This window comes from Ptychodera flava, chromosome 4, assembly GCF_041260155.1.
Source record: "Ptychodera flava strain L36383 chromosome 4, AS_Pfla_20210202, whole genome shotgun sequence".
NCBI classification, from domain to species: Eukaryota; Metazoa; Hemichordata; class Enteropneusta; family Ptychoderidae; genus Ptychodera; species Ptychodera flava.
This window is the reverse complement of record NC_091931.1, coordinates 9,364,472-9,383,799: the sequence shown is the minus strand read 5'-3', so window position 1 is coordinate 9,383,799 and position 19,328 is coordinate 9,364,472. Positions and strand designations below refer to the sequence as shown.

Here is a 19,328-nt window from a genome sequence, read left to right as displayed (position 1 = left end):
AATACATTTTGCAATCTTAAGTCTTCGACAAATTGTAATACATGTTTGAAGAATTATAATTTTGACTCGATTGCAAATTTGTTGACAGACAGAATGGGCAAGGAAACGAAAATATCGATTTATTGAAAATGCACAGACTACACATCCTGAAGCACGGGAGCAAATTCAACTCACAACAGGTATTATCCATTTGAAGACATGTAGTGTATGTGAGAAGACGATCGAAATGTTGAAATCATATGTATTTAATCTGAAATACTTGGATTGCCTTAGCAATGAAATTTGATGACATACCTCATAGCACCTGCAATGACTAAAGATATTCTTAACCGCAATTTGGGGATCACTGGCTTTGCGCATGAGCAAATTAATGTTACAGTCCAGCCCATGTTTTGTATACATACCTTCGTTTCGTGATATATAAACATTAAGTTCACCTGGAAGTGAATTGGTAAAGTTGTCATCAAAGAACAATACATTGACAGGATTTAAGACAAACGTTGAGATTATCCTCAAATGTTCCATGAATCTTGGTGTATTGCTTTTCTTGAAGTGTATAGATGGAATATTGATGTATTTTCATATTGATTTTCCATCGCCATATTGTGGTATTGATATTTGATATTAATTTCCGAGCATTTTTAAAGAGTCGATATGAGAACTTATATCATTGTTTTGCCTTGACGATGGCCTAGCCAAATGACCAGATATAGAGACAGGGTTATTCTACCACTAAGAGAGTGTAACTTGTGAATGAATGACATTATATTTGTTAATCTATAGACTAGTTAGCACAATTACCTGTTCATAAGACACCAAGATATCTCAACCTTTGCCTGACCTTTAATTATAATTAGCCATCGTTGATCATCCTTTAAAATTATTCCACATCACCACAACCATATAATAATTCTGTGGTCTACGACCTTATTTAACAATTATGTTTTTAGTGAACTGACATTAATCTTCATGCAATTAGATAAAATATCGAGAAAGGTGGTAACTTAAAGATTTTTATACAATCTTAAATAGTCAACCTATTTGTATGTGTACTGTAGTAACAACTGTAAATCATATTCGGCAAAATATACTTACACCTGTCATTATTTAGATCTACAACCGTGTACGAATTCCGGTGCTTAGGGTTCGGGGGTGTATAGAAGTGCCTGAGGTCTCCATAATTACTGTAGACAGTAAATGGTATGGGCTAAAGGAGGGAAGACAGAGTACGTAGATGTTTAATGTTGATGATTTAGCAAAGAAGACGTATTGTCATATTCTTTATAAATATATATGTTTTACATCACAGGGAGTAGATAACATATATGACGAGAAAAACCATCTTGCTTGGAGACACATCACATAAGCATCAATCATACTCTTTGATTTTGTGCAACTCAAAGTGTTAAAGGATAAATTTTAACCTCGAAGTTCACAGAAATAAATACATTGAGCTGATTTCAAGTGTATCAGTTGATTTCAAGGTAGATTTGAAATTCAAAATGTTTAACTACTTTCACATGTACTGAGAAATCAGTCGGTTGCTGATCAGGCTATACAGATCTGCATGATTCGATATTTTGTACCACCAGAAACTGAGGAAAGGGTGATGAGTCAGTATTTTCCTAATGTTTACATGTAAAGAAAGTCTAGACATATCCTTTTCTTTATCTTAAAAGTTAACCACTTCATGCCAATAACTGTATCATTTTTTTCAAAAATTCTTCTCGTGTCGGTAGAATTCTCAAGATCAAGACAAAAACAGCATTACAATTAAATTACGATACTACAGATGGTGGTTTACTACATGTAAGACAATGAAATGGGATAATATTGCACAAAACATAGAAGTATTCTGACTGAATTCACCGGCACAGTGGAAACTTAAATTGGTCAGGCCTGATGCTAGCTACAATTGCCAGAGATGTTTGTAGTCAACGTCATCCGTACATCCTGTCAGTTTATTCGAGGTTGTTAGTTTTTATAATTTTAATTCCGATATCTACATTATTTGACACAACCTGATATAAGTGAGATGCACATAGTGGTTGTCTTGAATATAACATTACGCTCTGTAAAACACCTAACCTCTACTGAATCCACTAGAGATTTTCTTCTGTAAGCAATGAACCCTTAGACCTTAATAAAAAACTGTATTAATCTGACGGTGATTGCAGCAAAACGGCAAACTGGCGGCAATGTCTGATCACAGTACAAACACAAAGTACATTTCTCTTATTCTTAATTTAAATTAAGTGGGTCTATGCTCGTACGTAAATTCCTCTAGATATGAAGGACTTTAAATATTAATAAATGCTCGCAGACCTTATTGAATTATTATATCTCTAAATAGCAGATCTATTCTACAAAATAGCAGCTGCTATGTATCCAGTTCCTTTCCTATGCATTGAAAGGGGATCTAAGGTTCGCTTTCTCATAGTTCCATATTTGATACTTTATCATTAAGCATTGACACCTTCTACTATCCACTATGAAAGTATTATGATTTGGGTGAGATACTGCTTTACAGTACACAGTACACTTACATAGCCATCATTACGTCGGATAGGCCAGGCACAGGTTTCATTAAAATATGGCGGCCATCCGGTGACGTCAATGACGATTACTTCAATGTTGTAGACGTAACTTTCTCTACCGACTCCATGTATCAGCTTAATCAGAAAATGTGTGTATAATGTTTTCGATCAATTATATTTGACCGTTAGGTAAAAAAATGCATTGTATCGCAATCATCTGTTTTGGTGTGTGCATCATTAGATAAACCTACCCAAACAATAGGTCTTCGAAACAGCTGCAGTAGCAAACATTACTCCAGAATTAACAATAAGCCATACGTTGCAAAGATGTGCGTTTTGAATGAGTAAAATAAAAAAGTAAACTCGAAAAATAATGTAACGAAATAGTGCACGATATCCGGTTTACAGTATTTATATGATGCTATATATTTTCACTCGTTATGTTATATTAAACTTGACAGGCATTTCTATTTCGCAATTCCTGGGTAATTTCATTTATCACCACGAGTGTTCATCTTATACTTGCATAGTATCAAAACGCATCAACAGATGGAATATATCCATTCATTATATATCTCTAATTTTAGTACTTTCCAAAACTCACTTATGAACACCTACCTCTTTTGCTGAGACAAGTAAATTATAAATATTGCTGTCATTGTAGTCCAAATATTTCGCAAGATATATACTGCCGTTATCATGGTTTATATCAAACACTCCGTCCTTAGGAAAGAGGACAGAAAACAATTTGTCATTTGGGCAGCCACTTGTATTCGCCGCTCTATCATCGAGATACCAGATAAGTATCCTTTCTTTTTTACCTAATGGTACGTAATAAATTCAAGCATTGATGTTTAATGTTATCATCGCAATCAGGTTCTAGACTTTACAAATTCATTGCATTCCAACACTCAACATGAACCTGAAAAAGGGAAAAAGTTGAGCAACGGGTGATGTATACAGAGAAAGACTGGGTGCAACAAATAAGGCTTCTCCACGCCTTGCATTAGTGACATTACTCTCATTTTTTCTTCTCTAAACCTTATGGAAGAGTTTGCGTCTCGGAAAGAAAATTCGGACTCTCAAACTTTTACAATTATTAATTTGGCGTAGTACTCGTGGGACTCATTTAAGATTACAGATTGAGTAAATAATGTTTCGCCGCCATGGGTTGTGCGAAAATCCGGAATTGTATTTTCCCAATGGAGATACCATAGGGTTGGCAGTCGTTTTGAATGTCAAATATTAGGAATTTGTTTTGTAGTACCAAAATTTGCAGGGTGACCAAGACTTTCAATTCATGATATTGAAAGAGAAGGGCCGAAAGTTTAATCGAGGAAAACTCGAGTAAAATTTTGAGTCTCATTTTAATGCGAAATATCGTAATGCAACAGAAGTATACTCCCGATACTACTTTAAAATTTGGTAAAACATTTATCTCTCTAAAATGACGAACTACTTATCCGACTATTGGTGCGCCCTTCCAAAGACACTCAAAGTAACAAATCCACCACACAACCTTTATGTATTTATCAACGTAATTCTTTGAGCTTACCGTGTTTCCCTCGACAAATGAGAAACCCTCGGCCTTTCTTCTTTGAAAGGACTCCTCATATATGACACTTTTTACGTCAGCATCCTTTAAATAATTGAAAAGGTGGTGTGTTGTAGTGACAAATCAATTATATCTTAATCATATTGCAATGTCAGTGCATAGTATGCCAAGTGTTGTCCGAAAAAATGATTATAATATATAGAGTTGTTTAGTAATTGTTTGAATTAAATATTCGGGTTTTATGACTCTCCTTTATTCTGATATGTATCGTCGAGATCCCTGATTACGAAGCAAAAGTACAAATAGTTGTGAAATATATTGATTTTAACCGTAAAAGGCATAGGTCGACGTTTGCATAGGTCTCTGAAACATGACCTCTTTAGGAGTATAACTATATGCTTATTCTATTTCATATCACTTTATGCCTTAAACGTGGAATTAATCCACCTGACACGTGCACTCGCTTAAGTACTAGTCAGATATATCTTTACTATCAAAATAATTTATAAACATATATGGCAATATATGTATCATAAGAGTCATGCTAATGAATTTCTCGTTTGTATCGTTCTTTGAATTTCTAATCATTGAATGAAAAGTACTGTGTTGATCACACGAAAATTTATCCAGTTTGCGTACTTACTTGATTCTAAAATTGCTACCCTTTGTTCTGCACGTCCAGCAGTAATGAAGCTGAATTTAAGATGCATTGAGAACAACTAGACAAAGTACAAACGTACTTGTAGAGTTACCTAGTCAATACTAGGTACAAGGTTTGGTCCATAACATAAACCAGCCATTACCATGACATTCCTGTTTAAGGCCAACTAAAGTATGATAATCATGTTATATGTGGACATTCGCGTGTTTTACCTTTTTCTAAAACGATTTATGACTACTAACCTCTTGAATTGTGACAGAGATATTTTGCAGAATCGGCGGCATGCCTCCTTCAATTTTCTTAAGAATGGTCCCTATGGAGGAGAGAGAATTGTATCTTTTTTCAGTTTGTAATTTAAGGCCTTTCACAATTGTTTGACTCGGAATATTCCTGTAATATTACAAACATCATAAATAAGGTGTCAACTGATTCTTTACTTTACTGACACATTCAATCGATGTGCAATTCCCTCTAAAAAGATATCAGATGTTAACATTTGAATATTTTTCGATGCACTATCATATAGAATATTGGTATAGATATATGCACTGTCCTCTAAGGATGAAAATGGCTATGGATTCGTACAATGCCTTTCAATTAAACCAGTAAGACAATGTATGTCAATACGTTTGTTTTGTTGGAGAGTATGGACGCTGCCTCTTCTAAAATATGATAGTTCGGTGTGAAATGAACATCGTGTATGGACTTTGAAATCCAATCCCTCCTAAACTTGTCTTGTTTAATGGAAGGATGACACAGTGAATCACGATGTGATTCCCTTATTTTGAAGTAACCTTGTGACAAAGTTTAAAGTTTATATTTTTGTTGATTGTTGCTTATTAAAGTACGCCATTCTTAAACTATGTTGTTTGTTCGTTAGTCACTAGAAGCACCAATGCGTTCCACTTCGTTTGGTGTGAAAGGTTGCATAGTTCTTTCCGCACTGATACTAGTAGTCAAATAGTATTGAAAAGGTCTTTTTTAACCTTCCGGTGTACAACTTGGATAATCTGTCCTCTTGTGTTACTTAAGTGTGATTGAATGTTATGTAGGATCTTTGCTTAGTCATTAATTGTTCATTAAAGTGAATGTTAGGCTGATGTTTTAATTACAAGTAAACTTCCATCATTTCGATGAATATGTTCTTTACATTTTGCCAGAAATATACAAAATATTTCTTCAGAGACTTCATTGTCCTAATTAGAAGCGCGCAGCTTGCGTAATTGGACGGTTGTAACATCATTTTTTGCATGCTTGGATGAAGGAGAACGATATAATTATTAAACAGCAATGCTTCGCAAGTTATCACAAGACACCAGGTGGCAAACGTACACGGTTGAATATTTGATCATTAATGGGCACCATATACAGATGAGCAAGACTTATAGGAATTATATAGTATACACATATTGACTGGCCATGTTGGCAACAGCATACGTCTGTACCCAGAGGGACTGTTTCCCGAGGCCGAAGGCCGAGGGAACAGTCAGTTTTTCGGGGTGACTCACAGGCCAGGTGTGTTAAATACGTATGCTGTTGTCCTCATGGCCAGTCAATATGTGTTTTATAACACACCTCATCCGCAGTCATGCATAAGAATGCACCATACACCGAAACTTGTCGCATGTAATATATCGGAGTGGTTCAGTGAGAAAACGTTTTCCCAAACAGGATCGCAATACTTCTGCAAAACGTTCAATGCACCTTTGATTATAGTTTTCGTCCGTTTCGAGTTCTTGTTGAAACAAGAGCATGATCAGTCCATTATCCAACAGGCGTTAGCCCAATTACAGGATGAGGTACGCATAACCCACTAACCCCACATGGTGCACTGAAGAGTAAAATGCCTTGCCTGCCAGAGCCTTGAACTCACCATCCTCCGACAGCGAGTCTTTTACTCTCAACCTACAGGGTCTTGAACCGGTCTCGAACTTACCATCCTCTGATAGTGAGTCCGTTACCCTGACCACTGATCAACGATGCCTCCTAATATGATTAACATATCTTGTAACGTCGAAATGTGCTAGCAATCGTCACTAATTTTTCCTCATGAAATGTACTAATCTTTTGCAAAGGGATTTTCGGAACTCTTAACTGCAATAAAAAGTAATTATTTAGTTTTAACCAGCTCCCTACATGTTTACGGGCTGAAATTTGTCTTTAAGCGGTTGGGAAACTACTTAAAATCAAAGGGTACGGCAGATCTCTATTAGACATATCTCAAAAAGCAGAAATCGAGCATCACTGTTTCTCACAATTTCTGTGTCCAATCACTTTACCCTTGGCAGCATATAAAAAAAAACCAGATATGTACTGTAAATGCTCACGTGTTTCATTATATATTGCAGTTATGTGTAAATTTGAACCTTTGCCACATGTTTGCAACTTCATTGAAAGTATTATGATCAACATAATGAACATAATTCACCACAGATTAACTCTATAGGTCATTAAGTATTCAAATACGCAATTAGCTGAAATAGAAATAATTAATTTATTTGACTGCTGTCACTGTATCACCTCTTTATATAACAAGTGTAATTGCCTCTTGTCAAGTCCTTCAAACTATATATTCCAAACTTTGAAAGCTCATTAGATATGCAAACTATAAATTAGCTGACATGAAAACTTAAGTGCGAAATGACTCCAATATTGATATAACCTGGTATAATCATCAATGTACACAGCATGTTATGCCAACTTTGATCAAATAAATCCAAGTATATATCCCTAATTAGGAAAGCTCATTAAAAACACAAATTAGGAATTGGCTGAAGCAAAAATGTTAATGCCTTTCAATAATGTTAGCCTACATAATGGTATCTTTAATGTACATAGCAAGTTTCATGTAAATTCAAATATATATCCCTAATTTCAAAAATTCATTAAATATGCAAATTAGGAGCTGTATGAAGTAAAAATGCTTAATAACTTTCAATAACGTCGTATCATAGTATCTTTAATGTACATAGCAAATTTCGTCAACTTTGGTCTTGTCATTACAGATAAATATCCCTGATTGTGCAAGTTCATTAAATATGCAAATAAGGAATTGGCTATAGTTCAAATGCTTAATGACTTTCAATAATGTTCTTTCATAGTATCTTTAATGTACATAGCCAGTTTTGTCAACTTTGGTCTAGTCAATTCAGATAAATACTCCTAATTAGGAAAGTTCATAAAATATGCAAATTAGGAATTGGCTGAAATAAAAATGCTTAATGACATTTAATAATGTTCTAACATAGTATCTTTAATGTACAAAGCAAGTTTCATCAATTTTGGTTATGTAAATTCAAATATATATCCTTAATTTCGAAAGGTCATTAAATATGCAAATTACGATTTGGATGAAGTACAAATGCTTAATGACTTTCAATAATGTTAAATCATAGTATCTTCAATATGGATACCAAGTTTCGTCAATTTTGATTGAGTAAATTCAGATATATACCCCTAATTAGGAAATTTCATTAAATATGCAAATTAGTAATTATCTTTCACGTCAACCCTTAATAACTTTCACAGCTGATATATCTTGATGTGATCAACATTTGTAGCGCATCTCATCAAATTGTGTTCAGTCGTTCTCAATATATACCCGTTTTTTCTAAAATCATCAATTATGCATATGGGCAAAAAAGAAGCAAGTCACATCCACCAAAAACTAATCAGTACTTGCCATTTGCAAACTAAATCTATGTCCCAGATTTGATTCTGATCAGATGAGCCGGTTTTGAGATATTGAGCACAAAGACAGACAGACAGACAGACGGACGGACAGACAGACAGACAGATAGACAGACAGACATCGCTACGACATATGCTCACGTGTGTGAACACGTGAGAAAATCAGCATTCATATTACAAAAATTTGGATAAAATATTTGCTTGGATCAGGCAAGTAACTGCACGAAGGGCTATTGCGCCGCAGGACAAAACCTACAAAACAATTAAGCGAGACTGTCGACATTCTAGCTCAAAAGATGCCTTAAGCTTCTCCTGTTGGCAATCTCAATATGTAACTGAACTCTTTTTCAAAAGTAATCTATGTCTTACCTGTCCTATTCGATCTATACCCAAAGTTGATTCCTTCCGACTCGTTAAAATTGTACATTTGGATCACAAACACAAACACAGTGCAAGCTATCTTATAAATTCTACGATTGTGGCGTGAGCTGCCCACTCTGTCCATGAGTCGCAGGTTTGTCATGGAAGTAACTAGAAGTGTTTCGCGTCGAAGCCGTACATATGAGGGAACTAAATGTGTTCAGACAAAAGGGGAAGTGTTCTTGTGGTATTGAAACTGCAGTTACTCATACCAAAGATTGTTTCCTAGCAAGTTCACGTTTCGTCCTGCGTTGGTGGAGAGAATCTTGACAAAGAAATAGCAGGAAGGCACTTACTTTTAATACCCTTGCGCCACAAACACAAATTTAATGAAATTGAAATGGGAATATATGATTCTCTTTAAGTTTATCGCTGTGCAAATTATGGTCGAACTGGTCTCGGGGACAGAGATTCGGACTTCAAAATTGTATCAATTCTCTTCTGATCTACCATTTCTTTGGGCTCATTTTAAAGCTCTTCGTGAAAAAAAATTCAATACCGTCTTAGCTTTTCTAAAATCGAAAATTTTATTTTCCCCTATAGAGTTGACATAGGGATGGCGGCCATTTTGAATTTCAAATATCGCAAAATCTTAGATAATCTGTTTCGCAAGTAACAAATTCTTGCTTCGGTAAGAGAATGGTCGAAAGTTTTACTCAGGAAAGTTTGAGCAAAAGTTTAAGTCTTTCGAGGCGCATATTACATTAAGATCTCCACTCTGTAAGATAGTATACCTGTGCAAGATACTGTACAAACTGTAAGCCGGAAAGCAAATTTACCAAATGCAACTTTGCAATGAATACAAGCATGTCTCTTTCTCTCGATGTAAATACTGTATGCTGTACCAGTGATAAGACTCATATCTACGTGAACAATTCACTGAAAGACAAGGCTACTGAAGACAGACAGTTCAATCTAAATTATCGGCACTCGTTTGTTTTATAGGAATCAGTAGGCATTAGTAGCTGAAGATAATCGCTTTGTGATTTTTTGTTGTTTGTTTTCAGACTATTACTGCCTGAGCAGTAAAACTCGCAAATCTGCAAGTAGTTTCGGCTCAAGGGCACAGCAACGTATGAAGGGCAAGTTCCGGGTTGAAAGTTCAAACGAGAATACTGTTTCCATAGCTAAAATCCTGAACACGACATGTAATCACGTGCAACATGAGAAATGACTTGTGCAATTGTTGCCAGTAAGCTGATGCCCGGGTTTTCCGAAATCAACTTCTGCAAGGTGTGCGTCATAAGGTTCATTGAACAGTAAACTTTGTATTGCTATTCATGTTCTATGCAATTATACGAGTACAAACTTATAATAACAAAACCACTGAATAGGTGAATTGCGGATACACTGCGTAAAATATAGACAATAGAAACAAGATTGTCTATAGTAAAACTCATTGTTCAATTCAGTTTCGTCTCACGAGGGAGCTGTAAATCCATGTCACTTAATGTCTCATCACATCAAGGGCGATCGAGGGAAAATTCAACCATACCGCAGTACAGGATTCTGCGGTCTTAGTGATATGTACCCAGTCAGTAATAAATCTGGCTATGTTTGTTTTCATGATGTGATAAGATTGTTGTCGAAAACCAATCACTTCTGAATGTATGCTGAGACGCTAAAATTTCTCAACTTTTACAGTGTAAAAAATATTTTACGGTAAAGATAACACATATTTTTTCTGCCTAAGAACCTATATGAATGTTTATTAATTTAGCAGCTGTGAATTGTGCTCCTTTGCGTCAATGATAGCGGACATATGTGTAACTCTAGGATTTTGTGTCTCTCTTTCTGCCGTCCGTGGTCATTTGTAACAATTGAAATGCATAAAATTATCTTCCTTTAATTGTTCATTCAACAGTACAAGACCTTTCATAAAGTAAGCGACATGAAGACAATTTTGAAGCATATCAAGAGCACTCATTGTATATCGTACCACATCACAGTGGTATTTGTGTGTTTGTTTACTTGGAAATCATTAGTCATACTGCGAATCCAGTTTTATGTAGGGGAAGTTTTGACGTTCGAATTTACCATAAACATTCATATAAATAGAGCCGTTTTACACCGACCAATACACTTTTAACGTGCGCATGCTTGAAAAGAATGATCTCTACTTAATGCTTTGTGTTTAGTCTTAGAATTAAAAAGTACTTCGATTGTGTTCTTGTTTGCGTAAACTTTCCTGAATAAGCCTGTACGTAGAAAATGTGTTTTTTCTAGACCATTGTAGTATCTTTTTTCCGTCTCGTGACCTGGCATGAATTCGAAATTGTCACTTTTTGGAAAATCCTAGTGATCAACTAATGTTGCTTTTTCATTTGATCGTGTATGGAGAGATGATATCAGAGTAATCTTATGGCCTTTTGGGATAAGGGGAAATGTTCGTAATAGTATTGACGATATGTTTGACAATGGATAGATTAAGGTTAATTTTGTGATTTAACAACACCCACAGATATATCGATGATCTCATCAGTTTAAACAATCCTGGTATATCCAATTATCTACACCACATCTACCCAGATAATTTAGAAATAAAAGAAACAACTGAAAGTGTGGACTCGGCTTCATACCTAGACGTATTGTTTGAAATTGGACAAAATACACTATATACTAAGCTGTACGACAAAAGAGACGATTTTAATAAACTTTCCCTTTTTGTCGAGCAATATACCATCATCTCCAGCTTATGGTGTGTATATTTCACAACTTCTTAGATACAGTAGAGCATGCAATTCGAATGAAGACTTTCGACTTGCAGCCTATTAGCTCAAAAAGTTAGTGAGGCAAGGATTCTCAGAAGTTGTATGGTAGATATGGAGATGTTGTATCAAAATATGACCTGTCTGTTACTCAAATGATGAGTGACAGCATACCAAATTTTGACTCACAAAAGTAACTTGGTGAATTCACCAAATAACAATGGATTTGTCGCTTTGGGTCAATCTTGACGGGTGTGGCTAGCTTGCAGGGTACACTTACCCATTCCGGACACCTGGTACCACCACTATTTTGTGGTTCAAGATGACCCCATTGCCTTTGTCATTTTCAATATGTTCCTTGGACCTGGTAAATTTCTTAGTTACCTTGAATGATAACGATTATTGGACCTGATTTGATGTCTATTGTGATATCAAAACACGCCATTTTGAATCAAATGAGCGAGTTGGGTAAGGTCGTGTATCTCTCAGTTAAGCGTTTTTTCATAATTAACTTAAAATAATTTGAAAAAAGCCGAAGAAATGTGATATAGGTGTAAAGATTGACGACCAGTTAATTTCGAGATTTATTTTCTGCTCAAATGATGTTCGAATGTTTTTAAGTAACCCATACGGCTGCGAAATTTCTTAATTTTACAGCAAAGTTTGCAGAAAAGTGAAAATTAACGATAAATCATAATAAATCATAAATTATAAAGTTTTGCAAAAGATTCGTCTAAAATTATACAAAATGGAAATTAGGGGATTCGTTACTAACAGAAACACACGTACAATTTTTTTTAGGAAACCTTTCACACACTCTTTAAAGGGTCATGAGAATAATGGTAAAGTCTCTTGGAAGGGAATGAAACTACTAGCATGTAATAAGTGACTTAAAATTACCATGATCGTTTTTATGGTTTTCTATAAGATGACACTGCGGGGAAGAGTATAATTTTAAAATCAATTACCTACAGTAGCAGAGTATGGTTCTCACATATTTATGAAGATATCAAGAAATAAAAAACTTTACAATATATGTATTAATTTGGGAACCACCTTTTAAGGAAGACAAAAAATGTTGCATACCTTGTATTAGGGAATTTAGGCTTGTCTGATCCACATACAGTGTTTACAGGACATGTGCTAAATATTTAGATAAATTACAAAGACCAAATCATGAAAGACGGACCTTAGGTTTTTGTTGAAGTCAGTAAACTATAGTCAGTAAATTCTTCATAGGTTTCAAACTCACGTACAACTCCGAGTCACCTAGCAAGTAGTTGTGGCTCAAGAGCACAGCAACGTATGAAGGGTAAGTTCCGGGTTGAAAGTTCAAACGAGAATACTGTTTCCACAGCTCAAATCCTGAACACGACATTTAATCACGTGCAACATGAGAAATGACTAGTGCAATTGTTGCCAGGAAGCTGATGCCCGGGTTTTCCGAAATCAACTTCTTCAAGGTGTGAGTCATAAGGTTCATTGAACAGTAAACTTTGTATTGCTATTCATTTACTATACAATATTACTTTTACGAAGGTATCTAATCAGAGACAAACGTTAATGCACCAGATGATCATCGGAATGGTAAATTACTAATTAAAACAACAAGATCTCAGTTACACACAAAACATATTTTTCGACAAATGCACAAAGACGCTAGTTACATTGTACGAGGATGTTTACGAAGTTTAAACTTAATGAAGTAACATCTGAATTTCATGTGGTAGGTTTCAACATGTTACAGTGATGTTGGAATATTAATTGTTAGATGTAAATTTAAGATCAAGATTTGCATTCGCTATTAATGTTTTGATGTGTCATTTTATCTTAATTTCATATCTATTGTATGATCAAAGTGACACCCTAAAGATAAATGTTACAATACCGTTCTAAAATAACACGTGAGGGGAAATTACAACGAGGAGAAAAACAACAGATTAAACATATTTAGACCATGTGTGAAGCGTATTTTGGGCGATGGCACCTTCAAGCTTGTCTTCGGAGGAATAAAGTCAGACTCTATGTAATATCAACGAACTCCGAACTTCAAATGTTAACAATACTTTGAAGATCCCCGGTACCTTTCAGCAAGCACAGAGGAGCGAACGAGTAAAAAGTTAAATGATAACAAAGCCACTCAATAGGTAAATTGAGGATATATTGCGTAAAATATTGACAATAGAAACAAGTAAAACTCATTTTTTCAAATCATTTCCGCCTCACGAGGGAACTGTGAAACCTATGTCGCTCATCACATCATGGGCGATCGAGGGAAAAATTCAACCATACCGCAGTACAGGATTCTGCGGTCTTAGTGTCGTGTACCAAGTCAGTAATAAATCTAGCTATATTTGTTTTCATGAAGTGATAAGATTGTTGTCGAAAACCAATCACTTCTGAACGTATGCTGAGACGCTAAAATTTCTCAACTTTTACAGTGTACAACCAATATTTTACGGTAAAGATAACACCTATTTTTTCTGCCTAAGAACCTATATGATTGTTTATTAATTAAGCACTGTGAATTGTGCTCCTGTGCGTCAATGCTAGCGGACGTATACAACTCTAGGATTTTGTGTCTCTCTTTCTGCCGTCCGTGGTCATTTGTAACAATTGGAATGCATAAAATTATCTTCCTTTAATAGCTCATTTAACAGTTCAAGACCTTTCATAAAGTAAGCGACATGAAGACAATTTTGAAGCATATCAAGAGCATCCACAGTATATCGTACAACACCACAGTGGTATTTATGTAGTTTGTTTACTTCGAAATCTTTAGTCATACTGCGGTTCTAGTTTTGTGAAGGGGAGGTATTTACGTTCGAATTTACCATAAATATTCATATAAATTGAGACGTTCTTCACCGACCCGTACAGTTTAAACGTGCTCATGCCTTGAAAGAATAATCACTACTTAATGCTTTGTATTTAGTCCTAAAATTACAAATGTACTTAGATTTTCTTCTTGTTTGTGTAAGCTTTACTAAATAAGCACAGTATGTAGACTAGGTGTTTTCCTGGACCATTGTATTATCTTTTATTCCGTCTCGTGACCTGGCATGAATACGAATTTATCACTTTAAGGAAAATCCTTGTGATCAACTTACATTGCTGATCATTTGATCGTGTATGGAGAGACGGTGTCAGAGTAATCTTATGGCCTTTTTATGATAAGGGGAAACGTTCGAGTATTATTGACAATATGTTTGACAATGTATAGATAATTAGTCTAGATTAATTTTGTGATATCAAAACAGGCTATTTTGAATCGAATGAGCTAGTTTGGTAGGGTTGTGTATCTCTCAGTCCTAACCGTTTTTCATAATTTACAAAAATAATTTGCAAAACAGCCAAAGAAATTTGATGTAGGTTTAAAGAAGTTAATTTCGAGATTTGTTTTCTGCGAAAATGATGTTCTAATGATTCAAAATTACAACATACGGCTGCTAAATCTTCTAAATATTGCACTCAAGTCTGCAGAAAAGTGAAAATTAACGTTTTATCATAGTAAATCATAAATAATGTAGTTTTGCAAAAGATTTTGTCAAGAATGATACAACATGGAAATTAGGGAATTTGTTATTAACGGAAACGCACGTACTTTTTAAAAATAACTTTCTCACACTCTTTAAAGGAACCTGAGCATAATTGTAAAAATCTCTTGGAAGGGAATGAAACTTATAGCATGTAATAAGTGACTTATAAATCACCATAATAGTTTTAATGGGTTTTTTTTATGATGATACTGCCGGGAAGAGTATAATTTTAAAATCAAATACTTACAGAAGCAGAGTATGGTTTCTTACCTTTAAGAAAGAACAAAAAATGTTGCTTGCCTTGTATTAGGGGATTTAGGCTAGTCTGATCTCCATACAGTGCTTACAGGACTTGTGCTGAATATTTAGATAAATTACAAGCACCAAATCATGAAAGATGGACCAAAGTTTTTTTGTAATGTCAGTAAACTATGTAAATTCAGTGAATTCTTCAAAGGATTCAAACTCATCTTAATCATAGTCAGACTGGGTGAACACCGTGGCCAATCGGTATGCATTACGGAGACAGTGCAGTGACAAAGACTATAAAATCCGACTAAACATTCAACGCAGTCACAATTATAGAAAGATTAAATGTGTGCGCATAGAATCAGTATATTGGCTTGAGTAAATTTGAGAAATGGCCTTTTATAAAAAAAAGCAAATTAGTGAATGTGCAGGCGAGGCTCAACCAAACTGAGTACCAGATTACACTTTTGACTTATAATATTATATCATAGTATCTACGATGTACGTAGCAAGTTTCGTCAACTTTGGTCAAATCAATCCGGATATAGGCCTAGATCCCTAATTAGGAAAGTTCCTTAAATATGCAAATTAGTAATTAGGTAAAGTAAAAATGCTAAATGACTTCAATAATGTTACAATTTCTTCAATATAAATAGCACGTTTTGCATTCCCACTTTTTTCCACACAGATATCGGCCTGGTTTGGATTACAGCATATCCATTCATCCTACTGTTCTTGATGTTTTAGGCCAAAGTAAGTAAATTCTTTGCTTTACGTCCGCGCGCGCGTAGGTTTTTGGAGATTTTCAGGGAAAAAACACAAACTTTGTTTTCTAAATTTTGCCATCTTTGGCGCTATTTTGTCGCAAAAGAAGCGTTGCCTTTAAACTTTGCGGCAAAACACTCCTTTACGACAGTCTGACTTCACTAGTGAACCATAAGGTGACGTAAAACGGTATCACCTCCGTCAATACTTCCTGCCTGACATTCCCACCGTTTGCCGTGGCTCTACTTTTGCGATAAATAATGGACGAAGGCAGAGAAATAATCGTCGTAAAGGTAACAGAGAATGATAAAATAGTCCTTAACTGGTTTGGGATCGAAGTTACAAGACAGGAAACCTTTGCACGGCTACTTGAAGGCATGGTGATTGCGAGCAATCGGGACGTGAACAGACATCTATTCAGTCGGCCGATTGATAAGAAGGGCAGCACGATGGTGCAGGTGATGAGAGTGCGGCAGACGGAAAAATCAGAAGGTGTTGAAGCCAATCCTAGTTTATCGGTCTTTCAGTTTTGCCAAAAATTTGGTTCATTTGTCCATTTTAATGTGAAACAAAAACAAACCACTGATCAGTCATGTACACGAAATGCCTTTGATGTGCTTTGAAAGTGCAAGGAAAATAGATAAGAAGTATCCATCTAAATTTGGGTTTGATGAGTCTGTGCGTGGAGAATGGCGATTACGAAATGAAATTATTGATTTGATGGAAAGGTGCTGGTTTTACGGATGGTCAGGAGGGAACTACAGAGAAAACCTTTGTCAATAATGTCACCAGTGTCTTGTTCTTACTGATGCCCCATCTTTCTAAACTTCAAAGCAGAGGCTTCAAGTTACCCGATCCGTTCGATGTCAAAACAAAGACACCTTTCAACAAAACTTCAACAACCCATCAGGGCATAAACATTACCCAAGACTTAGATTGCAAGAACTTGAGCACAAAAGACAGCTATTGTATACTGTTATGGTGTACCCATTCCTCAAACTGCCCAGATTTAAGGAATTAAATGAAGCCGTCAAGGTACAGGTATGTTCAAAACTTGGTCCTTCCTTTTGACATAGAGCTGTATGGTTACCATTCTGGTAGTCAGTATGGCAGCTTGTGGTTTGTTTGGAAATCAATGCCACTTACTGATATGGAGAAGTCGAACAAGGTCATAAATGAAATAGGAAAAAATCTACCAGTCTATCACACTAGAGCTATGAAACGGGAGTTCATGTCACGGTTTTCTCTCGTTGTGAAGGCCAGTCCAATTATTTTCAATGAAATGTACTACTTTCTCACTGGTGACCATTCTGTTCCTTCTCATGAAATCTCAAAGAGTGTGAGAGAGCGACTGAAGGTAATTTTGGATGGGAATGATCCAGACATTGCTGTTGAAATGCGAAAAATGAATGAAGGTAGACCATCAGTGTTTGACAGGTTTTGGGCTGAGGTTGATAAATTGCTGGAGGAAGAGGCTTCTCAGGCTGTTGATGACAGACGACATGGCACTGTTTGTTTTACTAGTACAGCCATGTCAGTACCTGACCTACTTCAGAAGGTTACACGTAGATTGCCTTCAGAGGTCCCAATCCCATCTGAAAAATGGCTATATTTACAGTTCATGCCAAAAACAAAACATTCCTGAGATCAGCTATTCAATACACTGGCAAATTTCCTTTGAAATTCAAAGTGCAGTCTCGACAGTTCAACATGACACATCAAGATGCTCATTATGCCAGTGCAATTTTCAAGTATTTGAAAGAGTTCTGTATAAAGTTCCGAGATCACACAGTGCTATTGCGTGTAGATGACAAGAACCAAATACCTGTTGGGGAGCCTGGTGTCCCTTTAGCTGCTGTTGGTCGAGGTGAACAGAGAGTGGTTCAGTCTGAAATTCCACTAGTTGCTTCAGATCATGATATGACCACTAAATGCAAAATAACTCCTTCAACAATCATTCTCACTGACATCCCTAATTCAGTGGATTAATCATTCTACAGGGGACAAGTTGTTGAAATACTAAAAAGACACAATATTTGAACCATCATCATCACTCAGGCACGCAGCTGAAATGAGGAAAGCAGTATCGACGGAGGAAAAACTACCCATACGAGCAATATATTTAGACGGTGGGTCAGACCACAGAGTTTCTTACCCATCAGTTCAGATTTCATTGGCCTATTTCTCTTGGATGATCTGGATTTCCTTGTCGCCGCCAGATGCGCACCTCACCAGTCCTACACAAACCCTCCAGAGCGATGGCATGCTGTGGTGAATTTAGCATTGCAGTCAGTCGCCATACAACGCAGTGCTATGGCAGAACACTTTGAAAAGGCTTTATCATCAGCCGTTACCGTGAAGCAAATACGACTGCTTGGTGACAGGAGACCACAACTGAAAGATGCACTCATGGAAAGTTTGGGAAGTGTTATAGGTGAAATGTTCAAATTGGTGATATTAATATCATTTGAACAAAGATAAAAATACAATCAAATTTGCAACAAAGTGAATTCCATGGTGTTACACTATTCCACATAGTCGGTGCGCTGGAGTGAAAATGTCCCTCTCCATGCATTGTTAATACTAGAGGAAGTGCTTCAGTGTCCGTTTGTATTCTCATAAAAGTTGACACAAGCTCTAACTAGATGTAAATTGTATGCATTTCAAACGCCCTCTACAGAGAAATAAACACTATCATGTTTTTCTGATGCACTATATGTACGATGCTTTGTGGAACTCTATGTATATGTTCCGTTTACTACATTTCTCTCCACAACAGTGTACGGAAACATGGTGGACGAACACAAATCACCATACACAGACTTAGGTGGCTGCAAATTTTGCTAAAACCAAACATAACACGTAGAATAATATCCTTGTAAAAAGGAATTATCTTCTTTGTGCATTAGTTTAATTCATATACACTTATATAACTTAGATCTTGTTGTTTTCATCAATAATTTTACTTGTGTCGATGACCGCTGGGTTCAATAACCTTTGTGTGAGACAAACTATCTCCGTAACGCAGCGTATGTGCAGTCACTGTCAGTACGCTTGAGTAATGAAATTGCATAATAGACTTTAAGTTCCCCTTTTTGTGCGACTGTCATAAAATAGAAATCAAACAATCATTAGGCTTCTGAATGCGATCAGGTGAAAGTTAACCTTTCAAAACTGTAAATTACAGCGCTGAATATAAACTAT

General features: G+C 35.9%; 1 protein-coding gene across 1 annotated transcript; it reads right to left on the bottom strand.

Annotated features, from left to right (window-relative positions):
• Positions 1 to 53: 53 nt before the first annotated feature.
• Positions 54 to 8,970, bottom strand: LOC139130844 (uncharacterized). Its single transcript, XM_070696641.1, has 7 exons — positions 8,813 to 8,970; positions 4,996 to 5,066; positions 4,093 to 4,176; positions 3,156 to 3,260; positions 2,547 to 2,672; positions 1,096 to 1,207; positions 54 to 437 (listed from the first exon to the last, which is right to left on the bottom strand). Exons 1-7 carry the CDS (start codon positions 8,964 to 8,966, stop codon positions 166 to 168), a joined length of 924 nt encoding a protein of 307 aa, XP_070552742.1. The 5' UTR covers positions 8,967 to 8,970; the 3' UTR covers positions 54 to 165.
• Positions 8,971 to 19,328: the final 10,358 nt, after the last annotated feature.